Raw genomic sequence first — 11,210 nt, 5'->3', positions numbered from 1 at the left:
ATAATTTAAGATCTATTATATACGTTCGCTAGTATAAACGTACCCTACTTTACGCAAGCTTCTATAAGACTATTAAAGTAGGCCTTATCGATTAGATACCTAATACTTAGCCTTCCCTCCTTCTCTGCCTAGTTATAGCGATAGCTTAGTATACTACCCCTTACGTGCGGTCTATTAGATTGTCTTCGTACGGGGTACTTGTTCTATATATATACGAACGAGGCTAGTTCTTTCCGYATAATAGGTATGTAGATATACTTTATAGTAATGCGGTTAGCCTTCTTTGCTTTATAAAACTACCCCTTCTTCTTTAATATTATAAAGAAGCCCTATAATATTAAGATTAATTAGCCTAACCCGTATAATTAGATTCGGATATAACGGGAGCGTTACTARAGCATATATAGATAATATGCTCTATATACTTATATACTATACCTTAAACCTTCCTCGTATAAGCTAGCCCTACTATACCTCGATACGGACATTAGTAGTACTTATTCTAAACATAAAGTAGCGGCGAAAGCGTACTTTACGCCTACGAATAATCCTTGCGTATTAGTATTAAGCCTACGCTATAAAGAGTATCTCTTTACCCTTATCTATCCGAATAATACGAGGTACTCTCGTAAGCTTTTTATAAGCTTTCGCAAAGTTAGATCGTATAGATACTATTATACGGGTAGAGGGTCTAAGATAGGTGTATAGAATAAACCGTATATCTGCATTAATAGTAGTATAGATCTAAAAGCTATAGTCCTTAAGTTTATAGTGTGCATCTATACTCTAGACTGCATTAGGGCTAGGCGTAATATACTTCCTATAGCGACGTATAAACTTCGTAGCCCTATTATACGGGCTAGCGGGATAGACCTCGCGGGCTATCTCGTATAGTCGCTTCCTACGATATAGTAGTATATTAGCAAACCCCTTTCTACCCTATAGATGTATATTGTATAAATATACTAACCTACTAAGCGCAAGCCGCGTACGATCGGTTATACGGAAGTATGTTTATAGTAATATTATTCTATATGCTCTAAGGTTCGAGCGATTAATCTCCTTCTTTATAATCTTTTTATATTCCTCTTAACGCTTAAGGAACTCTCCTTCTCTTAGTCGTTTCTTAATACTTATACTCCGCTAAAGCCGTATAAAAGTATAGTACTTAATCGCAAATCCCTCCTCGTTTAATTTGTCTATAATATACGTATCTAGTAGAGCTTCGAGGTAGAAGAGTTCGGCTATTCGGATACGAAGGAGGGGATTATTATAAAGACTATTCTTTAACGACTATCGGGGTTCGCTACCGTTCTTTACGACGATTATACGAATAGTCCGTTCGGAGGTATATAGCTATTATAAATAGAGGAAGGTTTAAATATTAGTAATACTCGCATTATTATTCTAGAGTTTAACGACTTTTAAATAAAGATTAGGGGGGATAGAAGGGGAGCGGCCTATTATATAGAATATACGTATAATAGGGTAGAGGGTAGACGGGAAAGGAATTAGTATAGTAAGAGGTTATAAACCTTAGCGAAAACTTTACTAAAAACTATAGGGTTAGGGTTAAGATAGTATATTTCTTTAATATAAAGCGATAGTAATATAAATCGTAGGATATTTATAGGGACAAATTATACGAACGTATAAAGCAAGGAGGAGTTATATTTTAGGTGTAAAAGTAAGTAAATATAAAATAGAAAATATATTTTAAAAGTAGTTTTTAAGTACTATAATTAAGGCCCTCGTAACCTATTAGAAACTCCTAACGCTTAAAGCCGCTAGTATAAAGAACTTAAAAGAGATTCCCTCCTCCTCTAGATACCCTTAACGCCCTAATTACCTTTCTAAAAACTACCCTCTACTTTAATTAAGCCCTATTACTAGTACTCTACTATCCCTATTCTCTAGCGACTACTAGTACGCCTAGACCTCGTTACCTGCGATATACTACGCTTCGGCCGTACCTAATCTCTATCCTAGCGATTAAGCAAGTCCCTACGGTCGTAGCTATAAGCCTAATTATAAAACTTATAGTTACTATAGATATTATAAAAGTTCTTCTTCTAGATTATATAGCTCTATTCCCGTTAGTATCGTATACCTTTATACGGGTAGGAAATATACCTAGAAGTTCTTATCGCTATTCTAATACTACTCGTACCGCTTATCCGTTCCTATTTCTTCTTTATTACTATCTACTACTCTCTCGTCGGGGTATACCGTTCTACTACGATATTATTAGCCGGTATACTTCGATAATTCTCTAATAGGATTATATAGACCGGCTCTAAATTAATAAAGCGTTAACGTAGGAGTAACGGTTATAGATTTTAATAGCTAGATCGAATATTAGATCTTAAGTTAGGAAGCGACGGCTAGCCTTTAACTCTATTAGCTCCTTCTACTTCTTATTAATAGTAAATTCTGCTTACTCGAGCTATTATACGGGTTAGTACTACTCTTAGAATATTAAATTCCTAGCTCCTACTTTATCTGCCCTTACGTTAATAATTCTTCTTCTTCTAATAGGACCTCTATCGATTAAAAGTAGATTAAAGGCCGGTCTAGTAGTTATCCTCGCGGTCGTTAAGGTAGTAGGTATTTATACGGGGGAGTAGGAGGAGGGAGAAGAATATAGGTAGGTAGTAAAGAGGTAGTATAGTAGTAGGAGTAGTAGGTATTAATATTAGTATTTAGGTATTAATAAGAGTCGCTAAAAGAGTAGTAGGTATTTATCCTACTACTCTTTTAAAGATCTAAATTACCTATATAAAGAGTTAGAAGGCTACCTACGTACCTGCCTTATTACGCTTTTACTTTTATTATGCCTTACTCTTTAGTACCTCTTCTTTATATATATTTAGATAAGAGTCGCTTAAAGAGTAGTAGGTATTTATTCTACTATAAAAGTAGCTAGTATAATAGTCCGCGAGTAGAGTAGATAATAGAATATATAATTTAATAAAAAGAGTAGAAACTTTCCTATTTAGGAAGGAACTATAATATTACTATAATATTATACTAAGCTCCTATTACGAACTCGTAATAGCTAAAATCGAGATTATATAAAAGAAAGAAGAGCACTAATTCTTTATACCTTATCCCTTCCGACCTTAAGACTTACTTCGAGACCTACGAGACTACTTATCCTTTCCTAAATATAAACCCTTTAACTAATTATTTATAGCTATACTCGTAATTATTCCGCGCTTAGGTCGCCGGTATATATTCTCTAGTCTGCTATTATACGCCTTTAGCCTCTTCTAATAGGCTCTCTCGCTAGCTATTCTATCGCTATACTAGTAGGTACTCTTAGTTCCCCGCTAGATATAGTTACTATAGGCTAAGTTTAAATATCTACGCTAGATTATATAGCGCTATTCTCGTTAGCGTCGAATATCTTTATACAGGTAGGAAATATACTAGAAATAGCCCTAGGCCTTTAATTATATTACTATTATAGTCCTTCCGCTCCTTATAATCTCTATAATACTCCTTCTTAGTTAATATTATTCTACTACGATATTATTAGCTATTATACTTTAATAATTCTCTAATAGGATTATATAGACCGGCTCGTAACTAGAAAGGCGTCGACGTAGTTCGGACGRTCTYRGATATTATCGATCCTATTARTAAAGCTATTATAGATCTCGAYRTACTTARTAGTAGGCTTAGCTATTATCTCCCTCTACTYGCGGTTAAGGGAGAATCCTATTTTCTTAAGCTATTATACGGGTTAGCGCTACTCTTAAAGTATTAAATTCCTAGCTTATACTTTTATAAAGTTCTACTTAAAATATCCGTATTTGCTATTATTATCCGGATTCTTAGGGAAAGTTCTAGCCCTTTAGTATTTCGTAATATCGATATAACCTAGCTATAAGTATAGTAACTTAGGCTTCTTCGCCTTCTTAGGCTTTTATACGGGTAGTATAGAGGAGGAAGGAGAATATAGGTAAGTAGTAAAGGGGTAGTATAGTAGTAGGAGTAGTAGGTATTAATATTAGTATTTAAATATTAATAAGAGTTACTAAAAGAGTAGTAGGTCTTTATCCTACTACTCTTTTAGAGATCTTACTTACCTATATAAAGAGTTATATAGCTACCCGCGTAATACTATTATACCTTTACTTTATCCTTACTATTATTACTTAGGTATCGTAGACTTAAATAAAATTACTTTAAAGAAGGAAAGCGAGGACATTGCACGCGCATATTAAATTACGCTACTTATTACTTATTGTACGGAATACACCTTTAATTACCGAGGTTCTAATACCCTATAATGCTAGCGTCGCACTATCGCCTAAAAGGATTGTTGCAGAGTTGTTCTTAAAAACGCGCCGTAGCCGAGTGGTATGGGGCGCGGCAGCAAAGCCGATGGCGGCAGACCTTTGAGTCCCACTCACCTTGCGTCCAATCGTTCTTGCGACAATATTCACTCAGTACCTTACGCTTTGCAAGGCGCAGCACTCATGTGAGAGTCACTATAAAGATTTAGGCCTCCAACAGTCATACTAATGAGGCATTCTGACCAATGAACTGCAGTGAAAGGCTCTTACGAACATGCTGTGAGGCATTTCCGCACCGCTCCCTACGTCTCATTGACCTGGTGGCAATCGCCACGGAGGATGCAGCAATGCCACTACATCAGTGGATGCTCGAGTTCCGCATTGCATTCTTCTTCAGCCCTATCGGTCATGGCGAATGCTTTGTGGACGAGGCTAACCGCCGCCGGAGTGCAGCGTTAACGGCAGCGACTCTTCACTCGATAGACTTGTCGACTCGCAAAGCCATTCCACGGATACGTGAAAGAGCAGCAGCAACTTCGAAGCGACGAACAGCCACCAAGTCTCCTCCAATCAGGGAAATAGGCAAGGACTTGTCCACTCCAACCGCGTCCTCCATGGCCTCAAACATCTCGGCAAAAGTCAAGGCGTTTCCCGCGGTTCTTGAGTCCACTCGCTGTAGGAGAGTCGCAAGGAGACGAGATTGTCCCACTTCAACGATCTGATCCAGTCCGCTCAAGTCAATACCGCTTACATCCTTGGACGGATCGTCCGCCGCATCTTTGACCTGCGGATTCATGCTAATGAAGTCCTTCCTGGGCGCCATGGGCAGTCTCGTAGCCCGCAAATCGATTCTCAATACTCGTTTAGGAATCGATCCGTAAGACTTGTCTTCTTGAACAACACTTGGGAAGTGCTGAACCACCTTCTTGGCCTGCAGAGTGATATCACTGGGGGAATATGACTCCATCAGTACAACACGATCCGCAACTGCGAGCCAGTCCCCAAGTCCGCCAATTACTGTGATGGTGCTGACTCCGTGMTCCTTGTGCAGGCTTCGCACCTTGCCGATAAGAGGCGTGATGGGCTCGTTCCGGATGAGGGCTTGCATGCGGTTATCCCGCACCAGCGGATTAGTAGCGCTACAGTCCTCGTCGATCAGTAAGGTAGTGCATCCGACCTCCAAAGCTTCCTGAATGTTGGCTGCCATGGAAGTAGACCCACTTGCGTCCTCCGTGGAAAACACTGTTGTGTCCTTGCCGGCTGGTAGTTTTGAGATGAATGGGCTGATATCGGTCTTGGAAACAACTCGTCCGTCCTCCGCTCTGATCTTGACACTGCCAGGATCCGTGACAATGCCCTCTCTCCCATCTCCAGGGACGTGATTGTAAACGCCCAGCTCTAGCGCAGCAAGCAGCACAGACTTACCGTGAAAACCCCCACCTGTGAGCAGCGTTATGCCTTTGGGGATGCCCATGCCTGTGAACTTTGTCCCAGACGAGGTTTCAATGGTGACTTCGAACTCTTTCGGAGATTGAAATGGCACCGCAGTCCCTCCGTCCATAGGCTTTTGTGATGCCCCCGAGGCTCGCGGTAAGATTGAACCGTTTGCAAGAAACGCTATGAGCCCGCGCTTCTCAAGTTGTAGGCGAAGCGACTGCTGATCCTCAGCAGAACGAATGTGCAGTGCCAATTTTGATTGGTCGAGCTGTGCGTGGAATAGTGAGCCTTTAATAAGGGCTACCAGGTTTGTGGACAAGATAGTATTGGCCTGCTGGCCTAGAATGGTGCGTCCTGCCGCAGGTAACGACACTGCAAGACGCAGCTCGATAGAAGAGTCTCCAGAAATCATGGCTGAGGTTCGCGGGAGAATTTCTTGACCAGGCATGCAGAAAGAAAAGGCTCCACCCTTCGGGCCAGACCATCCGCCATTTGCGCTTCCGACATTGTGATCGAGGTGCTTTGCTTGTATGATTGATCCGGCCACGCGAGAGACAAAATCACACAGAGCGACTTTTCTGATTTCGGAGTCCAGGTACTCGTCAGGGAGAGCGGTTTCTTTCCAAGGCACGATGACTCGGATGCGAGAGGGAGCTGCGTAGGCGTCTGACTGAACGTGGTCGACACTCAGGACAAATCGCGGATTGACGTGGCTGTACCGCCCCTGTAGTCTCTTATATGCTCCTGAATGCCATTGTCAACTCCAAGAGCATCACCACTTGTTTCGTAATCGGTGAGCGGGAGAACGATTGTCAAGCAGTGGGAAACAGATAAGAGGAACCAAGGAGTAATTTACCGTATTGAGCACCATCAAGACTCGCAAGGGTGCTTTGCAAATGGGCCCAGTCGTGAGATTGTCCCTCAATCTGACGAGATGAAGACGCTTGGTCGGACGCATCATCGTTGTTGGTGAAATGGCCACCACCTCGCCCTCCTCGATTGCCATATCTTGCCTTGTAGTACGCTCCTCGCCCACCGCCTCCTCGGCCGCGACCTGACATGTTGATTAAATGTTGAATATGACGGCGCGGACGACTGAACCATGAGACGGTCGATTGGTGGAGGTTTTTAAGGTTGCCACACGCTTTTCAATATCCCTGCGGAGCTATGCCTCAGTTGGAGTAAAAAGTCTGCGAGCACGGAAAGACTAGGAAGAACATTTAGCGACGCTCCACGACTCAGCATTAAACAAGACCAACATGATCCAATCAGCTTCCATCCCAAGTGGTGCGTTCAATCATGCGTACAAGACTCCCTACAGCCGCGCAGTCGGTACTACCGGGGCGGGAGCCTCTTTCGCTTCTGCGAGCCAGAACCAGAACCATGGACAGATCGGCAGGACTTCTTCGGCACACATGCAGCAAACAGGTGAGTGTCAGCTTGTCAGTCAGGTGCTTTGCGTTTTGCGCTCGGTGCCCCACGTTGTTGGCATGTGTGCCTTGCATTTCTTGGTTTTGTTTTGCTGTCAACCACATGCGCAGCTGTTTTCGATGGGCTTGATGAGGTGCCTTGCTGTGCCATGCCATGCCTGCCATGCCTGCCATCCAACCGAGCCGCACCTGGCTGAACTTGACAATGAAGCTGACGATGCGCATCCTTCCCAGGCCAATCGTTTCAGTTTACGTCTGTCCCATCACCGCGATTCCCACCGCCACAATCACAGTCCCAGCAGGCTGTGAGACCGAGCGCGTCCCCACCTGCAGGCATATCCCCTCATGAGGGCTACAAATACCCCATGGCCGTCCCACCGACCAGCGTTGGACAGCAGCCGCAGCCCGAACCACCCAAGGCAGCCGTTGGGGGCAGCCGCGTCGCGCAATCACCCACCATCCCGCAGTCGCCAGGCACGCAGGGTCGAGAGCAGCAGCGGATAAATCTGCTGCTGGAGATCAACAATGAGCTTCTGCAGGAGATCGACAGGTTACAGGCCGACGGCCAAGGTGGCGTTTTCAGCCAGCAGCAGCTGCAGCAGCTACGCAGTGAAGGCCTGCCCGAGAAACACCCTTCGGAGCTCTACGTTCACACGATGCGACGGGTGCAGGCGAATCTGGCGTGGCTCATGCCCACGGCCTCGCAGTCGAGCAATGTGCCTCCGGGCCCTGCCCTTATGACCCCACCTCCTCATATGCCTGCTCTTGTGCCCCTCTACGATCGCCTGAAAGGCCTCTTCCCAGGATGGCAGGGGCTGGAGGGTCGAATGGCTGCAAATTCATCGTCACCACGACCCAATGGACCGATGGCACCCACTGCGGGCACGCCGCCGTAGGATTATGACCATGACTTATTTTCACTCTACGATCAGCATAAAATCACGGAGTATCGGAAACGGAATGGAATGGATTGATTACGGAGGGAACGGGTTGGAAAGTTTAGGCGTTTGGTTACCTCAACTCAGGTCCCTGATATATGCCCCGGCATCACCACAGTATGGAACCATGCCCCAATGTGCTTCTTTTGGCGTTGACTCGTGTAGGCTCTCCGCTGAGCGACGACTGTTGGTTGGCACAGAACGCCGCTTCGGCTGATACCAGATAATAACAGTCGCGAGATATCTTTGAGCTTTAGGACAATAGAGGCGCAATTCAGCGTGGTCAGATGCCGTACTGCGTGAATAGCCTGTAGCGATATCTCGCAAGAGATGGTCATGATTGGCATGCATAAGGTAGCTTGCTACCTACCCTTGCGTGGCAGTCTGGCAGTGCAGCCGCTACGTTCAAAGTCACAATTCGAACATCATCTTCGTTCAATCAATTGCCACCTCATACTGATCATTCCCCAACCAGCTAGGTCGAACTTCTATTGATGGCATGTACGACTATACCTATTCGCTAACGAATGCTGGAGATGTGCCGAAAGGATTGCAAGCTGCGCCCTCGACCTTGGATCTTGGAATTCGGCAGCCTCGGGCTCGGACCTCTGGTCACAGCTGAACTTCTTGGGCACACTGAATGGACCAAACATTAATTAATCGGCCCACGTTCATGAAACGACCTCGCGATCATGGAGTCGGCACCTCCGTCTTACGAGAACGCCACGCTGGTTGATTGCTGGGACATCGTCGCGCGATACATGCCTTCCCATGATCTGACGGCTGCTGCTCTTGTCTGCAGCCGGTGGCACTCCACCTTTACGCCTCACATCTGGGGCAATCCGGCCTCACATTTTGGCGTCGAGAATGACAGAGTGTATGTCGCATTGACGCGTTTCAGTCGCAACTTGAAGACTGCCCGATTACTGGTCAGATCCCTCACTCACACGCTTCACTTCCCTCCTGCTCAGGCAGAAATTTACAACGGACCTCATACGGAATGGCTTCGTGATATGGTAGAACGGCTTCCCAACTTGCAATCGTTGGTTGTCCGAGGACTTCCATTCTTCGACCATGGGGCAATACACGCTCTCGTGTCAATGCGGAAATACACGGCGGTGAGCCCACCACTCGGGATGTTTGAGCTCCCCGCGCCTGCCGGAGGCTTGTCACAGAGGCCAACTGCAATTATGCCGTCCTTTGGCTTGCGCCTCCTAGACGCTTCAAAGTGCCCGAACGTCACATCAAGTGGTCTTGCTTTGGCTTTAAGCCGGTTCGAAGGACTACTGTACCTGGACCTATCCTTCACATATCCTTCCCGTAGTCCTGACGTCTTGATCTCACTCGGCAAATGTACGGGCTTGCAAGTGTTGAAACTGCGCGGGATCAGTCTTCGCGATGCAGGTGTCGAGATTCTCTGTAAATCTATCGGACTCCACGTGCGAAGCCTGGATGTGCGGGATAACGAGCTTACAGATCGGAGCGTGAAGGCGCTTCTCGATCACTGCTTCACAAGCAATGGTGGAGATGATGTGCGAGGGACTGTCTCGTCCCCCTCGCTTCTTCCCTATCTCGGGAGTGAGATGCTGGAAGTGTACCAAGGAGAAGATTTTGAAAGCTATCTACGCAATGCATTCACTGGACGCTTTGTCAGTCGGCTTGCAATTGAGGATACTCCAGTATGTGGTATAACCCACATGTACATTGCTGGAAATGCTCTGACAGTCGACGGCGTGTCGCGACTTTTGCGGACGGGAAGGCTTCATGTCTTGGACGCTGGCACCGCCACCAACACTTGCAGTGAACCAAGCGCATTAGCAGGCACGAGTGACTGTGGAGCACTCACGCCAATCCTTGCCAACTACGCTGCACACTCCTTGAGCTTCTTACGGATTGGGCATGATCTCGTAACAAAGATGTCAACCTCAGAACAAATGGTCCGGGGGGGTGTGGAACTCGAAGATACAGCTCTACCCGCCTCAAGATCTGCGGCGGAGCTCGAAAGTACATCACTGCCGCCAGAGATCTTTGAGATGGGCGTGGATCATACCATACCCGTGTATGAGCTTCCTGGTGATTCAGCACAGCGCTTTCCCTCGCCTAGCGTTGATCACACGTTCCACATTCCACAACTCATAGAACCTACCGACAACGTAAGAAGGGGAAGCGCCTTCGCCCCTGAAGTTTTCGACGAGGTGGGAGTAGCCACCGAGCAGTTGAACCACGGAATTTCTATCGTCACCACTGAAAGCTCGTCAAAATGCGCTAGCCCGACAAGCTCCTCAACCACGCTGAATTGTAGTWTGCGACTGTCGCCATCAACACGACCAAGGAGTTACTCCTCAATGGCAATGGATAGGAAAGCAAGGCTGGCAGCACGAAAGTCGGCTGGCAATAACTTGCATCCTTCGATGCTTCCGCACCTCACCACACTCGTACTGACAGAATTTCCGCCCTTTACGACCAATCGTGAAGTGGCTGATCGCATCATCGATTTTATCAAGAATTGCGCACAAGAGGCGTCTTGGGCACGTTCCGAAGCAGAACTAGACTACGCTTTGCCACCTGGCCGGCGAGGTCAGGCGTCAACACTAGAACAGTCCGCCACCAAGCTGTTCGCCTTGAAACGTCTCGTGCTGGAACTTGCGCCAGCGAAGGAGAGTGGCAATGCTGGAAGCCCGTGGCCACATACGAAGTCGATGACCGAAGATCAGGATAGCGAAAAGCTATGGTCAGCTGCTGAGAGAGACTTTAGCTTCTTTGGGGATGAAGAGTGTGTCTTCCCGACTATCGAGGCCGATTCGTCCGATTCGATCTCTGCCACGAACGAGAAGGAAGTCAGCTTCGGACGACGACCTCCAACCCCTACACGAGTCTCTTTGAAGAAGCCCATGATAGACAACATTGCCTTGATATCGCAATTTCGAAAAGAGCGTAAGCTCGCTCATCAGCGAAGCGTCGCAGCTGGCGATGTGGGTGCTGAGGTGGACGGGCTTTGGAATGGCGTCGTGCAAGTGGTGCGCAACAATAACGAGTCCAGCCATGACGAGGAAATGGACTACTATGGAAATAGGTTCTCGAACCACTACTTGTACCGCTGA

General features: G+C 46.2%; 3 protein-coding genes; 2 read left to right on the top strand and 1 right to left on the bottom strand.

Annotated features, from left to right (window-relative positions):
• Window positions 1–4,776: 4,776 nt before the first annotated feature.
• On the bottom strand, window positions 4,777–6,802 carry RCC_00566 (uncharacterized protein; the record flags this gene model as incomplete). XM_023765720.1 has 2 exons in its annotated part: window positions 4,777–6,485; window positions 6,598–6,802. 2 exons carry the CDS (start codon window positions 6,800–6,802, stop codon window positions 4,777–4,779), a joined length of 1,914 nt encoding a protein of 637 aa, XP_023621488.1.
• Window positions 6,803–7,000: 198 nt separating this feature from the next.
• On the top strand, window positions 7,001–8,326 carry RCC_00565 (uncharacterized protein; the record flags this gene model as incomplete). XM_023765719.1 has 4 exons in its annotated part: window positions 7,001–7,169; window positions 7,406–8,063; window positions 8,197–8,226; window positions 8,275–8,326. The coding sequence occupies 4 exons, from the start codon at window positions 7,001–7,003 to the stop codon at window positions 8,324–8,326; spliced, it is 909 nt and encodes a 302-aa protein (XP_023621487.1).
• A 1,699-nt stretch (window positions 8,327–10,025) lies between these two features.
• RCC_00564 (uncharacterized protein) lies at window positions 10,026–11,210 on the top strand (the record flags this gene model as incomplete). Its single annotated transcript, XM_023765718.1, has 1 exon — window positions 10,026–11,210. One exon carries the CDS (start codon window positions 10,026–10,028, stop codon window positions 11,208–11,210), a length of 1,185 nt encoding a protein of 394 aa, XP_023621486.1.

The sequence above is a fragment of the Ramularia collo-cygni genome (genome assembly GCF_900074925.1).
Source record: "Ramularia collo-cygni strain URUG2 genome assembly, contig: RCC_scaffold01, whole genome shotgun sequence".
Taxonomy (NCBI): domain Eukaryota; kingdom Fungi; phylum Ascomycota; class Dothideomycetes; order Mycosphaerellales; family Mycosphaerellaceae; genus Ramularia; species Ramularia collo-cygni.
Note: the sequence above shows the minus strand (reverse complement) of the source record. Positions and strands in the feature narration are given on the sequence as shown.